This window comes from Colobus angolensis, unplaced genomic scaffold (assembly GCF_000951035.1).
Source record: "Colobus angolensis palliatus isolate OR3802 unplaced genomic scaffold, Cang.pa_1.0 Scaffold67, whole genome shotgun sequence".
Lineage (NCBI taxonomy): Eukaryota > Metazoa > Chordata > Mammalia > Primates > Cercopithecidae > Colobus > Colobus angolensis.
In genome coordinates this window covers 326207-344940 of record NW_012120376.1, presented here as the reverse complement: position 1 = coordinate 344940, position 18734 = coordinate 326207, and the positions used below count along the sequence as shown (strand labels likewise).

The window sequence follows — 18734 nt, the reverse complement described above, 5'->3', positions numbered from 1 at the left end:
CACCTTGGTGCTACAGTGTTAGTAACAAGAAGTCTCACTGTGAAAATAATGATCTTTTGTGAAGGAAAATGTTATTAGTTGACCATGTTGCAGCTAAATTCCTTTGGTGAATTTTTGATTGAGAGAAGGCTCTGAAGTCAAACCCTGGCCCGCTATGTACCAGTACATGACTTCGGGTGTGCAGGGGCAGAAAGGTATGATACCTTTTCTCACCCATCATAAGGGTCCACAGCTGACACTTTTGTAACAAAAGACTGGTTAGCAAGAGAAGAACATAACAGATTTATTTAATCAAAGTTTTATGTAACACAGGAGGCTTCAGAAATAAAGACCCAAAGACTCAGAGGAAAAATTATTTATTTTTATGTTTTGGTTTGATGAAGAATGGGCAGCCATGTAGAAGTGTGATTGGACAAAAAGGTATGATCTAATAGATCATAGCTGAAGGAGGAAACCCAGCAAGGCCTGTCTGTTCAGATTCTTCTGGGCCTCTGTATAACATTCCTCCCTCCCAGGTATGGGACAGGACCCCCACGGAATAAGGGTCTTCAAAAGAGAAGAGATAAGGGAGAGAGTGACCTTTCTAGGTTTTATGGCTTGCTTTGGAGGAGAGAGGTTCTAGTTTCTGTGATACACCATGTGGAAGAGGAATTCTGGATTCTGTGACTCACATCAGGGGAGAAAAAGGAGTGGGTGATAGGAGGGCAAGAGAAACTGCTTCTGAGGTCCTTCTAATGTCCTTCAGTTCAAAGTACTCCACATGCCAAGGTGCCATGCTTTGGAATATTGTTTGCTGAGTCCCAACAGGTGAGATTCAACTATTAAGTTCCAGTTTCCCCATTTGTGAAATGGAGTCTTAATGTAAAATGGAGTCTTAATGTAAAATGGAAGAGTGTTCTTCATGCATAAAATTCAAGTGAGGATTTAACGAGATCCTCCATGTACATGATTTAACATGATTTCGGGCATACGTAGGTACTTGAGAGACTTTTACTATTGTGATTAATCTTTTGAGAAAAATTACAAAAAAATTATGGCTATATCTCTTTCTTAATTATATCTACTATAGGTGCTTTGGGAGGCTTAGTTTGTTTCCCTCTTCAGACATCTCTTTTGTTGATAAAGTGTTCTGACTCCAAATTATAGCCCCATTCATTTTTGAAAATGTGGTTTCTCTGTGGGCTCTGTACCATAATTGCTAAAAAGGACCCTTGGTGACTGTAATAACATGATGAGTTAAATTTTCTGATTATCAGGAAAGAATTTCTTTTGTGCATAGCCATGTAGCTTAAAACTTTTCTGAGATATATCAGTTTCTTTTTATTTTTTAACACGTATGGTTTACCTAAATGGTTGCAGAGAACACAAGTTTGAGTCACACAGACTTTAATTTAAATCCTGTGCCCACAATTTACCAGTCATGTGACTTCAGGTGGGCAGCTGCTCTGATCCTTAGTCTCTTTACAAAAGAGGAAATAAAAATCAATTACCCAGTTTTCAAATTGAACCTTTAGGAGATTTTTAGTAATCTGTAGTACCTAATTTTGAACATCAGCCCTCACTGCAAAATATTAAGAAATAAACTTAGAAGGTTTTGGAGATTATATGCATGCCTGAAATTTTTGCATTTCAAAATAACTGTTGTCTTTGCAGGTGTTTTTCATAGTAATTCCCAGAAGCCAGAGGTTTTTATTATAAAATGAGAATGACAGAGAAAAGAGTGGAATGGCTGAATTCAGTGGTGGTATATGTGTAACTTTTTAAGAAATTGCCAAACTTTTCCAAGTGACTGTTCAATTTGCATTACTGCACTGATATAATTTGGCATCTTTTAATTCTATAGATCCACTCTTTATTGCTATCACCAAAATTCTGTATCTTAAGCTTTGTTCTGCATTTTGCAATTGTTCTAAGAGTCTGTTTCTCAGACACACACACACAGGCAAGCAATACCTCTTGAGTATGTCTGCCCTTGATTGTTTTAGAGTCAGGCTGAGCAGCAGGGAAATCAACAATGTATTGGATTTAGCCAATGAGTATAGCTGACTATTTTTGCTTATGTGATTAGCTTTCATTTCAAAGTCAGCCTTAGAGCAGATAACAAAATCTCTTTCTGGACAAGCAAACAAAACTGCCAATAAATCTGCATGAAAGTGGAAGATAACCTGAAGCAACTTGGTCTTAAGTGACCCTTACAGAATACCAGAGAAGGAGCTATCTTTTCAAGGAGAAAAAACCCCAAAACAACAAAAGGATCATCCCTTTCTTCAAGGAGAAAATACATATTAAAAATACACTTCACCATTTTAGAAATGCCTGCATAACTTTGATCGTCAGCTCCTCAGGAAAAAAACCTTGTTTGTAGGCTCTTCAGGGAGACAGGAAAAAAGAATGCTGTACTGGCAAGCAATCTGTCCAAAACATTAATCGGAGAATGCAACCCTTATGTTTTGAGAAATGCTTGTTGGTTTAGATAATAATAATAAATATACTAGTTTTACCCATAGTTCTTCATATTACTGCTGCCCCTTATGATAAGAAGGCTTTTAGCTGGAGAAAAAAAGTTAAACAGGAAGATACAAATCAAACATCTGCAAATATATAAGAACATTTTCGAAGCTATCTTTCTTTTAAATCAATCTGCAAGGTAGATTTGTTACAAGATAGAGAACCATAGGGAAATAATAGAGAAGGAAAAAAATTTTTTAAAGGATTAGCAAAACTGATATTCTCATTTTCTCACTTCACCCTTAGCCTGATCTTTATCCCTAGTTATGTTGAAAAGGATGATTGTTTTGTATCACTTTTAAAAGCCACAATTTCCCCTAAGCCAACAGTAATATATGCTAATAAAAATTACTTTGTTAATAAGGGGATTTAGAATTATCAAAAATTTTCTGTTCTTATCCAGAAACAAAAAGATGCCTAGTTTTTTTTTATTTAGCATCTTTTAAAAAGTGGTTTATTATAGAAACAATATGTAATGATACAGTGGTACAATTGCATGAGATCTGTCCACAATATGAACTACCTTTAAAAATGTCCTTGTTGTATATTTTGGGGATGGTGGCTAATTATTCCTCTCACCTGTTGTAGGCCATTTGCTCTTCATCAGCAGGGTTAAATAATAGAATGCCTATCAGTTGAACATATGATTTGGGTTGTCTATGAGTGGGATAAGTTTGACCTGACTTGGTGTATTAGTCCATTCTCAAGCTGTTAATAAAGACATACCTGAGACTGGGTAATTAATAAAGGAAAGATTTAATTCACTCACAGGTCAGCATGGCTGGGGAAGCATACGTGTCCTTCTTCACATGGCGGCAGCAAGGAGAAGTGCCCAGAAACAGGGGGAAAAGCCCCTTATAAAACTATCAGATCTTGTGAGAACTCACTCACTCTCACAAGAAGAGCATGAGGGTAAACATCCCCATGATGAAATTATCAATGGCTCCCACGGAGTCCCTTCTATGACATGTGGTGATTATGGGAACTACAATTCAAGATGAGATTTGTGTGGGGACAGAGTCAAACCATATCATTCTGCCTCTGGCCCCTCCCAAATCTCATGACCTCACATTTCAAAACACAATCGTGCCTTTCCAACAGCACCCTAAGGTTTTTTTTTTTTTTTTTTTTTTTGGTGGCAGGGTGTCCCTCTGTTGCCCAGGCTGGAGTGCAGTGGTGTGATGTTGGCTCACTGCAGCCTTCACCTCCTGGGTTCAAATGATTCTCCTGCCTCAGTCTCTGGGAGTCGCACACCAACACACCTGGCTAATTTTTATATTTTTGGTGGAGATGGGGTTTCACCATGTTGACCAGGCTGGTCTCAAATTTCTGACCTCAGGTGGTCCTCCTGCCTCGGCCTCCCGGGCTGGGATTACAAGCATGAGCCATCATGCCCAGCCCCAAAGTCTTAACTCATTCCAGCATTAACTCATAAGTCCAAGTCCAAAGTCTCATCTGAGACAAGGCAAGTTCCTTCCTCCTATGAGCCAGAAACGTCAAAAGCAAATTAGTTACTTCCTACATACAATGGGAGTACGAGGATTGTGCAAATTAGTTACTTCCTACATACAATGGGAGTACGAGGATTGTGCAAATTAGTTACTTCCTACATACAATGGGAGTACGAGGATTAAGCCACCACGCCCGGCCTATCCTGTTCTTTTTTAAGATGCCCAGATTTCTGCCAGAGGCGGTGGCTCACACCTGTAATCCCAGCACTTTGGGAGGCTGAGGCCGGCAGATCACGAGGTCAGGAGATCAAGACCATCCTGGCTAACACGGTGAAACTCCATCTCTACTAAAAATACAAAAAATTAGCCAGGTGTGGTGGCGGGTGCCTGTAGTCCCAGCTACTGGGGAGGCTGAGGCAGGAGAATGGCGTGAACCCGGGAGGCGGAGCTTGCAGTCAGCCGAGATCGCGCCACTGCACTCCAACCTGGGCAACAGAGCGAGACTCCATCTCAAAAAAAAAAAATATGCCCAGATTTCATGTTCAAACACACATGCTCTACAAACAATTTGTGCAGTTGATACAATCACAGGGTCCTGAGGTGACATTCATCCTCCTCAGCTAAAAAGAAGATGAGGGGATTAAGAGATTAAAGTAAAGACAGGCATAGGAAATCACAAGGATATTCATTGGGGAAGTGATAAGTGTCCATGAAATCTTCACAATTTATGTTCAGAGATTACAGTAAAGACAGGTGTAAGAAATCATAAAAGTATTAATTTGGGGAATAAATGTCCATGAAATCTTCACAATTTATGTTCTTCTGCCACGGCTTCAGCTGGTCCCTCCATTCAGGATCCCTGACTTCCCACAACAAATACATAGTTCCAGATAGCTAGAAGGATATTGAATGTTCCCAACATAAAAAAATGACAAATGTTTGAGATGATAGACATGCTAATTACCCCGATCTGATCACTATACATTATATGTATCAAAACATCACTATGTACCCCATATATATATACAATTATTATATGTAAATTTTAAAAAGAAAAAACCACAGAAAAAAGGAAATTACAAAACCCAGTACTTATAAAGGGGTAAGAAATCAGAATTTTTGAAAACTGTTTCTTAGAGCATTGCTGTGTGCTTTTTCCCCTCCTTTCCTTCCCTCAAAGGGTAGAGGTAGGTGGTGTCTGATCTTTTTCCTAAGCCTAGGAAAGGGAGTTTCAACAGGATTACCTGAGAGAGCAGATGGAGGACACTCAGCATTGGAGTCTGACTCCTGCAGGAGCAGAATGAGAGGAGCTGGTTTTGGGCTTAGGCTGCATGCCTCAGATTTTCCACAGCAAAGATGTGCAAGTGTCTCCTGAGGATCAGACATAGACCATATACACAAGATCGGCAGTGTGAAGTTGAATCAGGCTCCGTTCAGCAGGGCCCTCAGAATGGGAGATAGGGATGCAGCAGATGGAGGCTAAAGATGAACCACAGGGTTCTTATGGGCCGTGAAAGAAAAAATGGTGTCATTCTGTTGAGAGATGCATTCATCAGAATTAGGGGAACTTTCAGGAAGAGATGTCTAGCAACAGGTTCTTTAAAGGGCCTGCAAAAGTAATTCAACCATATGTCAGTCTCCCAGAGAGGGACAGACCAACTTTTGACAGTGTTAGGTGAGAATATTCTTTTCCTTTACCTCTCCATCTTCCCACTGCCCATTCCCCTAAGGCTTTAGGACCTGGAGAATAGCCAATAGAAGAAAGTAGCCAATGAATAAAAGAGGACATAGAACTGGTAAAAAGGCCACTGCTATTTCTTTCCCTAGGCAGAAGCTCTTTCCCAGGGAAAAATGTGTCAAGAACTATGAAGGGTCTGAGATTTTACCCTGTTTGCAAGTTAGCCTTCTATAGTTTCATGGATATTGGTAGGAAACAAGATTCCCAAGCCAGAGACAAAGGACAGTTTATTACTCACAGCAATAGTAGAGATCAGAGTATTAGCATTTTTATGCTGGTTTCCTGAACCTTAATTTCCACTGGGCAATGCAAAGAGGGCCACATTTTACCTGTACATGCAGTGGATTGTGCAATGGGAGAGGAACTCTATGTTTAGGGAAACCAAATGTTTTTTCATGGGTAATAAACATGCCTACCCTTTTCTCCAGAGGGAGACATTATCTTTATTATACTGGACAGTAAGCAGTCTGCTCTTTATTCCTGAGGGAGACACTATCTTTGTCTTCTGAGGCTGTTCACTACACGCATATCCTTGAAAAGATGTTACAGAACCAAGGAAAGTCAGTGCTCTCCAGTGAAATATGCAGAAACATGGGGGACCCCTGATACCCCTGATGAACTGTCCCCTTCATAGGAAGCAGCAATAACTTTGAATGAAGTTGAAAGCTTTGTACATGAGACTGGACCTTTTTTTTTTTTTCTGAGGCAGAGTCTCGCTCTGTCACCCAGCCTGGAGTGCAGTGGCCAGATCTCAGCTCACTGCAAGCTCCGCCTCCCTGGTTTACGCCATTCTCCTGCCTCAGCCTCCCGAGTAGCTGGGACTACAGGTGCTCGCCACCTCGCCCGGCTAGTTTTTTGTATTTTTTTTAGTAGAGACGGGGTTTCACCGGGTTAGCCAGGATGGTCTTGATCTCATGACCTCGTGATCCGCCCGTCTCGGCCTCCCAAAGTGCTGGGATTACAGGCTTGAGCCACCGCACCCGGCCGAGACTGGACCTTCTAAGTAGCAAGATTTGAGACTCTTCTTTGCCATTTAAATTGAGCATAGGATGTTCCGTTAAATGAAAATGATCAGGAAAGAAATTTCAAACAGAGGCAGGGGAAGAACTTTCCTACCTTGAATAAAATGTAAGAAGAGAGTGGAGAGAAAAAAAAAAAAAAAACCCTAAATGGCTTTTGGATGAATTCCTAACAATTGTGTTTGATTAGCATACCCATATAAGGTTTTGATGAATAATTCTAAAGTCAACTATGACCTGAAAATTGAGACATAAAGTAGAGCCGAGCCTTATGCAAACTGGAAGGGAGAATTGCAAAGTTAGAACTGAGCAACAACTATATGATTCCCCGTCTGGATAATTTGATCCAAATGGCAAACATACCCTTGCTATACAGTATAGCAATTTAACATCTAGGTATTTACCCAAGAAAAGTGGAAGCATGTATTCATATAAAGACTTGTACACAAATGCTCACAGCAGCTTTATTCACAATAGCCAGAAACTAGAAACATCCCAAATATTCATCAACAGGTGAATTATGGTATATTCATATAATAGAATACTACTTGGCAATAAAAAGAAACAAATTACTAATATGCACAATGTTATAGATAAATCTCATAAACATTATGTCAGGTAAAAAAGCTAGACACAAAAGAGGACTTTATCTATTTACATGAAATTGCTGGAAAGACCAATCTACAGTGACTGAAAGCAAATCAGTAGTTGCCTGGAGTGGGGATGAGGGGTGGGAATTGAATGGAAAGGGCATAAGGGATAATGGGCATGTTTTATATTTTGGGGTAACAGACGTGTTTTATATTTTGACTCTGGGCTTGTTGTATGAATGTATATACTTGTGAGACTCCAGTGAACTGCAGACTGAAAATGATTGCATTTTATGTAAATTATACTACACTAAACTTGATATTTTTAAAACATGAGAAACTATACATCCACTCAAATGCCTAAAACAAAAGACCAACAACATCAAGTGTCTCTGAGGATGTAATGTGTGACAGTTATTAATGTGGAGGATACATTGCCAGTGGGAGTGTAAAACATGGCTGACTAATTGAGAAAACTGTTGTCAGTTTCTTATAAAGTTAAATATACACCTATGCTATGACCTAGGAATTCCACCTCTAAATATATACTCAAGAGAAATAAATACATATGTCCACACAAAGACTTGCACGTCAATGTGCATAGTAGCTTTAAGCATAATAGCAATAAACTGAAACAACCCAAATGTTATTCAAAACGTGAATAAACAAATTATGGTATATCCATGCAATGGAATACTACTCAGTAATACAAATGGACAAATTGATCAATGTAGCAATACAGGTGAATTGCCACATGAAACAAAAAAAAGGTTTACACAGAAAAAAAAACATACAATTTCACTTATATGAAGTTCAAGAACAAGTACCACTAAAACTATAGTGCTGAAAATCAGAACAATAGTAACCTTTGTTGTGGGGATTCATTAGAAGACTCACAAGGGAAGCTTCTGGGGTGATGGTAATATTCTATATCTTAATAGGGATGTATAAACTTGTCCAAAGACATCTAATTGTGTATTTAAGATCTGTCCATTTCATAGTAAGTACAATATAACTTAATTTATAAAGAAAAAACGGCTCAGCTGTGAACCTTTCTATTTTTTCTAGTTTCTTCTATAATTTCAATCTTGAGGAAGCTCATAAAACTATACCTTAACAAAAGAAAAGGTACATGTTCTTGGTTGGGAAGACAGCAACATAGGAATATCACCTTTCCTACAAACAATATTAAATTTAATACATTTTCAATGAAAATGTCAACAAGGAGTTTTGTTGTGGCTATTTGACTTTGATTTTGAAATTTGATAAAATGTATTCAAACTTTAGAAGGAAAATGTAAAAAGAAAACCAGTAAGGGGGACTTTGAGAAATATTAAAACATACCATCAAACCAATATGACACTAGCATAGAAACTGACAAACAGATCGGTGACACCAATTTGAATATATTTCCCATCCTCCCTTGTCACTGAGTGGCCACGCATCTGAGCTCTGGCTTATGAAACAAGCACAGAAACATTGTATACCACCTTCAGACTTGTCCCATAAAAGTCTTACATACCTGATTCTCCATGCACTTTTCCACTTCTGGCTAACTAGTTAGAATGGTGATGACTACCAGGGCCATCCTAGAAGCACTGTATTGAAGATGGAGAGCCCACAGATGAAAGAAATCAGGTCCCCAAACCACTGTTTGGAAGAAGCAAGCCAGAAGACCTTCCTGCCCAGAAATACCTACACTAGTTTAGCAAATAATCTTTTATTATGTTAGGCCATTGAGATTGGAGGGACTTATATGTAATAGTGATGATTGATAAAGATCCAAATTTGAAGAAATAAGATTATAAAATTATTTCAGCTAGGTAACTGTCTAACCATTAAGAACAAATAAAATTAGGATATTTGTCATAAATAGTAATGAGTTGCAGATAGATTAAAGTGTTGCTTTTTAAGAAATAAAACAAATCTTGGTAAAGCTGTTTGTGAATACATATATGAACAAGCAGTTACCTTTTAATCAAGATTAAAAACTCTGAAGTTATTAGATTGGTGCAAGAGTAATTGCAGTGTTTGCCATTAAAAGTAATTACTGTTGCATCAACCTATATTTTATTTAAAATATAATATAGCCATTTAAAATATTAATATAAACATATTTAAAGCTACAGTGTTACAAAGCATGATATTTTGGAGACTAAGTCATAAAAGGCCTGGCAGTCTCCTCTCCTCTCTCTCTGAGATCACTCGCCCTGGGAGAAGTTAGCTGCCATATGGTGAGCAGCCCTACAGAGAGACCCAAGTGGTAAGGAACTAAAGCCTCCTACCTATAGTTAGTGGTATACATGCATACGAGCAAGTAAGCATTCTTCTAAGAGCTTGTCATATATTAGTTCATTCAATTCTCATAACTCTTTGAGGTAGGTTATATGATCTTCATTTTACAGATGAAGAAACTGAGTCACAGAAAATTTACAAAACTTTTTCAAAGTCACACAGGTTATAAGTGATGGTACTGGGATGAGAAGAATATTGCCTCTTATGTCCATGCTCTTAATTAGACACATTAGTAGGTTATTAACATGAGTTGGAGATAGGGGTAGAAGCCTGGAGAGCTGAAAGACTGGTCGAACAAAGAAAACAGCATTATAACATCATCACAGTTATGTGCTCGTAAAATTATTATATACATATAAAGCCATTTGTAATAAGAAAGTGACATTCTACAAGTGAATATATATGAAATGTTTTAATTGGCTTAGCTTATACAAAGCATAAATTGTCTTAGTTATAATGAACTCACTATAGTTTCTATTTTTATTCATATTTTACTCATTCAACAAGTATTTAGGAGAACTGAGTAGCTGTACCGTGTGGCGCTTGTTCTAGAGAACTGAATAGCTGTATCGTGTGGCGCCTTGTTCTAGGCACTTCTTGGACAGCATGTCTCACCTGCCGATGAAACTCCTGCGTAAGAAGATCGAGAAGCGGAACCTCAAATTGCGGCAGCGGAACCTAAAGTTCCAGGGGGCCTCAAATCTGACCCTATCAGAAACTCAAAATGGAGATGTATCTGAAGAAACAATGGGAGGTGGAAAGGTTAAAAAATCAAAACATTGTGTGAATGTGGGCTTATCAGAAACTCAAAATGGAGACGTGTCTCAAGAAGTAGTGGAAAATATAAAAGTTAAAAAATCTCCCCAGAAATCCACTGTATTAACCAATGGAGAAGCAGCAATGCAGTCTCCCAATTCAGAATCAAAAAAGAAGAAGAAGAAGAAGAAAAAGAGAAAAACAGTGAATGATGCTGGACCTGATGCAAAAAAAGCAAAAACTGAAAACAAAGGGGAATCTGAAGAAGAAAATGCCAAGACTCCTAAAGAAACAGAAAATAACATGGAGAAGCCAGATAATGATGAAGATGACAGTGAGGTGCCCAGCCTGCCCCTGGGACTGACAGGAGCTTTTGAGGATACTTCGTTTGCTTCTCTATGTAATCTTGTCAATGAAAACACTCTGAAGGCAATAAAAGAAATGGGTTTTACAAACATGACTGAAATTCAGCATAAAAGTATCAGACCACTTCTGGAAGGCAGGGATCTTCTGGCAGCTGCAAAAACAGGCAGTGGTAAAACCCTGGCTTTTCTCATCCCTGCAGTTGAACTCATTGTCAAGTTAAAGTTCATGCCCAGGAATGGAACGGGAGTCCTTATTCTCTCACCTACCAGAGAACTAGCCATGCAAACTTTTGGTGTTCTTAAGGAGCTAATGACTCACCACGTGCATACCTATGGCTTAATAATGGGTGGGAGTAACAGATATGCTGAAGCACAGAAACTTGCTAATGGGATCAACATCATTGTGGCCACACCAGGCCGTCTGCTAGACCATATGCAGAATACCCCGGGGTTTATGTATAAAAACCTACAGTGTCTGGTTATTGATGAAGCTGATCGTATCTTGGATGTTGGGTTTGAAGAGGAATTAAAACAAATTATTAAACTTTTGCCAACACGTAGACAGACTATGCTCTTTTCTGCCACCCAAACTCGAAAAGTTGAAGACCTGGCAAGGATTTCTCTGAAAAAGGAGCCATTGTATGTTGGTGTTGATGATGATAAAGCTAATGCAACAGTGGATGGTCTTGAGCAGGGATACGTTGTTTGTCCTTCTGAAAAGAGATTCCTTCTACTCTTTACATTCCTTAAGAAGAACCGAAAGAAGAAGCTTATGGTCTTCTTTTCGTCTTGTATGTCTGTGAAATACCACTATGAGTTGCTGAACTACATTGATTTGCCCGTCTTGGCCATTCATGGAAAGCAAAAGCAAAATAAGCGTACAACCACATTCTTCCAGTTCTGCAATGCAGATTCGGGAACACTATTGTGTACGGATGTGGCAGCAAGAGGACTAGACATTCCCGAAGTTGACTGGATTGTTCAGTATGACCCTCCGGACGACCCTAAGGAATATATTCATCGTGTGGGTAGAACAGCCAGAGGCCTAAATGGGAGAGGACATGCCTTGCTTATTTTGCGCCCGGAAGAATTGGGTTTTCTTCGCTACTTGAAACAATCCAAGGTTCCATTAAGTGAATTTGACTTTTCCTGGTCTAAAATTTCTGACATTCAGTCTCAGCTTGAGAAATTGATTGAAAAGAACTACTTTCTTCATAAGTCATCCCAGGAAGCATATAAGTCATACATACGAGCCTATGATTCCCATTCTCTGAAACAGATCTTTAATGTTAATAACTTAAACTTGCCTCAAGTTGCTCTGTCATTTGGTTTCAAGGTACCTCCCTTCATTGATCTGAACGTCAACAGCAATGAAGGCAAGCAGAGAAAGAGAGGAGGTGGTGGTGGATTTGGCTACCAGAAAACCAAGAAAGTTGAGAAGTCCAAAATCTTTAAACACATTAGCAAGAAATCATCCGACAGCAGGCAGTTCTCTCACTGATGACATGCCTTTCTTTCATCTTTAGTAACTTTGTCCTAAAATGAAGTTTTTTTTTTCCCTTGATTTGACAGGATTTTTGTAGACTTTAGAATTTGGACTTACCTAACAAGAGTATAAATTGACTTGGGTTGCAAGCGCTGAGCACTGTTACTTCTATCGAGTCTCTCTTTTATTTTTGGGACATAAAACAGGCTTTAATTTTCTTGGTTGCCCAAGGGCAGCAAAGAATATCTGGTCTTTCTTGTGATTATATAATATTTTAATTTTAAATATCCCTCCCTCATACACACAAATGTATGTTACTGTTTTAATATAATTCTTTTTTTTGTACCTTCTTGTTTTGTGAAGACTTTTGTGGCATGGATTGCCGTGCTCACCACTGTAAAAGGTGACCTAGTATACTGGGCAGCTGGTGGCAGTGCAGAAAAGAGTCTCAGGTTATTTTTTGTTTTTCGTTATTTCTTGGACCTTGACAGTATCTAATGACTCCTCCTGAGAATGCTGCAGTGTAAAAGAGCAGAGAGCTTTGGGAAATACCTGAGAAGCACCTTAGGATTAGGGTGGCATTGCTTTTATAGAGTCTTGATTTTAAAGCAATGGGCCTTTCTCAGGTGTTTCGTGTTTTGGAGCAAAAACTATGGTTTGTAATTAGAATAAAGTGTCACTAAGCAGTTATAACGTTTGACGGGTGGAGGTAGGAAGAGGATGGAATTGAGATGTTTGAGCCTCATTTACATCAATAGAGGTGTAATGTACTGCATTTTTTCATTTGGTAGCATAGCAAAGACTTGAAAAACACACATACAAAGAATGGTGATGCTCCTCATTCAGATTTGTTTAATTCAAGGTGGTTTGGATTTTGGTAAGCCTTTGCACTCTGTAGAGTACTTAGAAGACAAGGGCAACTTACTTGGAGTTAGAGCCAGGCCATCAGACAGTGCCCAGCACACATTAATGTTAGCTTCTTTCTGAGAAAAAATACGGCCCTGAAACAAAAAATACATTTGCTGTGAGGATTGAAAATGAACAAAGTTAGAAAAAAAACAGCAAAGTCAGTGATTTAGTCAGGTGAGTTTTTGTTGTAGGAGCAGTTGATTCGTGTGTTTTATGTAGTATATAACTACAAGATAGTACATTTTTTAGCAGTTCAAAACCAAAGTTGCTAGCATCATTTTGTTGTTGTGCCAGTTAATCATAGGATCCCATTAAATTAGTGCGCTAACATCTAATGTAGAGAAAACTGTTTGGTAAAGAACATTCCAGTAGGAAAAGAAAAGAACAATCTTCCATTTCTGGACTTGGCCACCATCACCCTGGTCGGACCTGTCCTGAGCTTCCAACCTTGACTGCTGAGCTCCTGGCTTAGCTTCTTGGGTTCCTGATTTCCTGGTGTTTACTAACTCTCTCCAGGATCATGTTTTTCTGATTTTGTTTTTCAGGAATAATGTTTTTTAAAAGACAAAAACAAAGGGAAAAATATTTAATTACTGAGGAGAAGTAAATACTATTGGTATTTTGTACATAATCTAATTTTTATATGCATGTTGGTGCTTTTTAATTTTTTTATCGAAAATGAAGTCATCTACCTACTACTTGTAACCCAGCTTGTTTCATAACATGTTATTTTCCTGTGTCATTAAATAATTACCTCAATGTTGTAAAAAAAAAAAAAAAAAAAAACAAGTATTTAGTCAGCACCTACTATATGTCAAGGACAAACAGTGTGCATATTTGTATTACATGCTGAAGAAAACAGCAGGAAGGCATAGCTTCTCAACTCAAGGCGCTGTCAGTAGAAGATCGAAATCAGCAAATTTGTCATATAATTAAATTATGTGACCCTCCTCACACCTGTAATTCCAACAGTACAGACATAATTAGTTTTCAAGTAGCACTTAAAAATAATAATTAAGTGTATGCTGATATCTGCAAATCAACTATGCCAGCCAACCACTTATGCTAACCAAACAACTATGCTAACCATTCTCAATTTCTCCTAGCCAACTATTTCATGTTCTAGGCTAAAATAATATAGATGTACCTAGCATTACCCCATAGGCTCAAGTGATCATAAAACCTGAACCAAAAAGGAATAAAAATGAGAAGTAAATAATATTTGATTTGTAGGCCTTTTTATTTCAAAAATTCAGTGTATAATCAAGGCTTTGGACATAGCAAAAGAAAGGCATATGTATCTTTTGATCTAGGATTTGTTGGAGTAGTTTAGATTTATATGCTGATACTGAGTCCATAAATGCATAAATCCCTGCTGATTCCATCTGGATGAGACCTTTGGCAGTGTCATCTGTCAGCGTTCACACAGAGATTGGCTGGGCTTCTTTTCAGAACCAGTCTTCAAATTACTTTATATATTGAGGCCTATTATACTAACAAAGTATTTGCCAAATCAGTGTCACAGAATACTAAATGCTGATTTTGCAAAACTCCTCTCAATTAGAATCCCTGTGTGGAAGCCAGGCTACACCAAGCAAGGAAGCATTTGATTATTAGAAACTCACTGGAACAAACTGTGCCTATATTATTCATTCCTATTTCATAAACTACCTTAAAATTAGGCATGGAATAATGTGTTTGTTTGTTTTTTTTTTTCCCTGTGAAAGTACATTAAGGCAAAATAAGGTCATTAAGTGCCTCACTGCAGAACAGGCATAAAAGAAACAGGAGAGAGACTGCCACTGAGCAGGACATTTTCTCTCCTCCATTTTATATGAAATAACCCTGGAGAATTTTGTACAAGAGCCAACCAAAGAAGGAAGACATAGACCCTTCCTCTGAAGCAGCACCTCACGCAGTAACTGGCTTGTAATTCTCAGCTTTCATGAATGAATGAATGAATGGCTCTCCAACTGCATCTTCTACCACTCACTCTCTTTCTCCTTATGATTCTGCCACATGGTTTCTTCCTGCTTTTCTTGTTCCTAACTCAGGGCCTTTGTACTTGCAGAACTCCCCACCAGGAATCTATCTCCAATTTTCCTCCAGGTCTCTGCTTTTATTTCCCTTTTTAAAGATCCTTTCCTGATCACCCTAACCAAAGGAACTTCACACCCCAACTCACCATCTTTCCTTTACCTTGTTCTGTTTCCCTTAGCAGCAGGCATCATTCTCTGATATTCTCTTTGTCATTTATTTTTTACTTGTTAATTGCCCGATTCCCTTTCTGCAGAAGGACAGCTTGGTGAGGGCCGAAGAGCCTTGGCTGGTTGAGTCACTGCTATATTCCTAGTGTTTAGAGCTATGCCTGGCAAATATTAGGCACTCAACTAATATTTGTTGAATGAACAAATGAGAGACAGAAAAAGCTAGAGACAGAATGCCAATGCAGAAAGACTGTAAATGTCCATTCTAGCTTAAGTTCTTAAGTTGGATACTCCCAATGGAGTTTCATTAACATCCACAGAAATATCTAGCATACTTTCAAAAATCTTCCTTTCCAGCAGATTATTTCATGACCGAATCGTGCTGGGTCTTTCTACTTAATTCACAACATTGCGAGGCCAACAGTGGCTTTTGGCTCCAGTGCATGATCTTTAATTTCCTGTCCAATCTCTGTCAAGGTTTAAAAACCAAAAGATGAGAGAGAGCCACTCATCAAATTAATAGTGCCAGTTTTATTTCCCTGATGTCTCTAGTGCATTCATGCTGGGGACAAGCCACTTAGACATCTCATTACTTTAATTTCCTCTTCTTTCAACTGTGGGATTAACTAATATGGCTATTAAGAGGATTAATGAGATGATGTTTTTATAATGCTGAAGGTGCTATATAAATTTTTTAAAAACATAATTAAAATGCTATTTCCTTCTCGTCTCTCTCTCTCTCTTTATTTTTCTGTTTCCAACGCAGAGCCCAGGGTTTCATCTCCTTCCACCCACAAATTACAGAAAATCACTGCCGTTGTGTAATTGCAGTTTAAACAGGCTTTGGAGGTATATGTCTGTTTTGTAAAACACAGCTTTTCCCGCTTCTGGCACCAAATCTGATGACTATGATGAGATGTTGATAAACATGATCATGATAATGGCTCTGATAGCTTTATTCCTGAAGATGTCATTATCTGTGGGAACCATCAGACACCTAGGCCATACCTTAGTCATGGAAGCTGAGTGGATTCTAACCATAAAGCTGCAATTATACAACCACTCCTGATGACTTTGCCCTCCTCATTATTTTTATCATTTGGGGAATCATCCAAGTCTTACATAAAAATATTTTTAACTCTGTCTGCCGAAGCACGCCTCTGTGGATCTTACACTTAATGATCTCTGCTGCCCTTGCATCATGTTGCTTACTTATCAGGACAAGAAAAGTTATGTGCCAAAGAGTTTACTGTTTGCTAAAAATTCTGATAATCTTTGTGTTACCACTCAGAGTAGCTACATGCAGGCAAGGCATGCACTTTCTGCAAGTGGGACTGTCAACAAAAATGCGAAGATAACATTTGCTGCCAGTGAGCTGTGAGAAGGCTGATAGGTACCCTGAGTGCTGGAGTCTGAACTTTCTTGGACACATTATAGAGAAGCAGTAAGCTTATCACCAACCTCCAGCAGGACAAGGGTGGAGTTGTCTGTCTGCTGCTGTATCCTAGAACCCGATACACAGAATGCTGAACATCCGCTCTAGTTCCCCAGCACGTACACCTCTGAATCTTAGCTTCTCGAACACATCAAGCACCTTCCTGATTCAGGGGCTTCAAATATGTTTATTCTGTCTGCCTAGAACTCTATTCTCCCCAATTTTTGAAAATGTAATTTCTGCTCATTGTTCTGGCGTATATACAACCTCCTCAGGGGAAGCCTCTCTGATCACCCAAACTAGATCAATGTATTAGTAAGTCTTGACCGCAAACAACAGAATACTCAAAGCTATCTTTAACACTGAGGACTTACGTTTCATCACCTAACAAGAAGTCCATACACAGACAGCTCTGGATTGACTCAGAGGTTCAAAGTTACATTAGAGCCCTGGGTCTGCTTTCTGCCATTTTCATGGCTTTCTTTCATAATCACAAGAAGGCTACCACTGCTCCAGGCATCAGGTCCTCATGTAACAATAGCTAAAGTAGAAAAGAAGGGAAGGATTTTCTCTTCATGTTTCTTTCTTTATCAGGGAGGAAAATCTTTTCCAAAAGTGTCCGTATATCCAGCAGACTTACACTCAAATAACACTGGACAGGATTTAGCCACATGCCCATACTCCATACCTGCTGGGAAAGTCAGGATCTGGCAGTTTTAGTCTCTAAACAAGGTAAATTTTGTTGGCAAGGGAGAAGAGCTGTTGAGTAGGCAATCAGCAACACCGAGCAAAATAGGTTCTTTCATTTATGTGTTCTCATAGCATCCTGTACTTTCCTTTTGTACCTTTTATAGCAATGGTCCTTATGTAATTATCTGTGCTCAAATGTAAACTCCATGAGGACAGAGTCTGTGTCCTACTTGTTCATCACTGTCCTCATTTCCCAACACAATGCCTGGCCCCATGTCCACCTACATAATTCACGGGACCCACACAAAACAACAATGAAGAGCTCCTTGCTTCAAAAAGCAGGAAAGTGTATTACAATATAAAGTGGTTCCTTTCCACATTCTCTCTCTTGACCTACTATGGTGCATTTGCTACTTAATATTGTCCTAAGAAAAGTTTAAACTGTAAACTTTTAGCATAAGTTTTTGTCATGTATCTCTATGTTATATATTGGCAGATCTAAATGTAAATATAAGTGCATTTAACTTGTGTGGAATCCTCAAAATTACGGTTTGGATTTTGTAGCTCACACTTACATGTGTATATTCTTAACAGAATAGTACAAATGCTGCACAAAACCAGCTCAACTGTTTTAGTTCATTTATATATATATATTCACTCTATCAATGCTATCTAATGAGTATGGAATGATTGAAAGGAAAAGAAACTCTCCCTTTCTATATCATTATTTGTGGTGCAACAAAACCAAGAAAGAATATTGATAGGGTTCCTTGATTGTCTACTTCTTAGAATACCAATGCCTCCTTTTTGTGTTTGAAGCAAATTCTGGATTAAACAGAAAGTGCTGTCCCTTGGGGCCATCAGTACCACCACATACTCCATCCTAGACATAACACACTTACCTTGTACTCATTTTGAGTCTCACAGAATTCCTACATACCATGGATGTACTGGAATTTGAATACTCATGGGCATCACAAATTGCCGAGACCAGCTCGGTAGGGGAGACCCTAACCACGGGGCGCTAGAGGAATTAAAGACACACACACAGAAATATAGAGGTGTGAAGTGGGAAATCAGGGGTCTCACAGCCTTCAGAGCTGAGAGCCCCAACGGAGATTTACCCACATATTTATTAACAGCAAACCAGTCATTAGCATTGTTTCTATAGATATTAAATTAACTAAAAGTATCCCTTATGGGAAATGAAGGGATGGGCCGAATTAAAGGAATAGGTTGGGCTAGTTAACTGCTGCAGGAACATGCTCTTAAGGCATAAATCACT

At 38.7% G+C, this 18734-nt stretch overlaps 1 protein-coding gene across 1 annotated transcript; it reads left to right on the top strand.

Annotated features, from left to right (window-relative positions):
- The first annotated feature begins 10158 nt into the window (after positions 1-10158).
- Positions 10159-13881, top strand: LOC105500460 (ATP-dependent RNA helicase DDX18). The gene has a single exon (XM_011925961.1). It carries the CDS (start codon positions 10208-10210, stop codon positions 12221-12223), a length of 2016 nt encoding a protein of 671 aa, XP_011781351.1. The 5' UTR covers positions 10159-10207; the 3' UTR covers positions 12224-13881.
- Positions 13882-18734: the final 4853 nt, after the last annotated feature.

Excerpts from the sequence above, each read along its gene's own strand:
- LOC105500460 (XM_011925961.1), top strand. The coding sequence starts at position 10,208 with ATGTCTCACCTGCCGATGAAACTCCTGCGTAAGAAGATCGAGAAGCGG.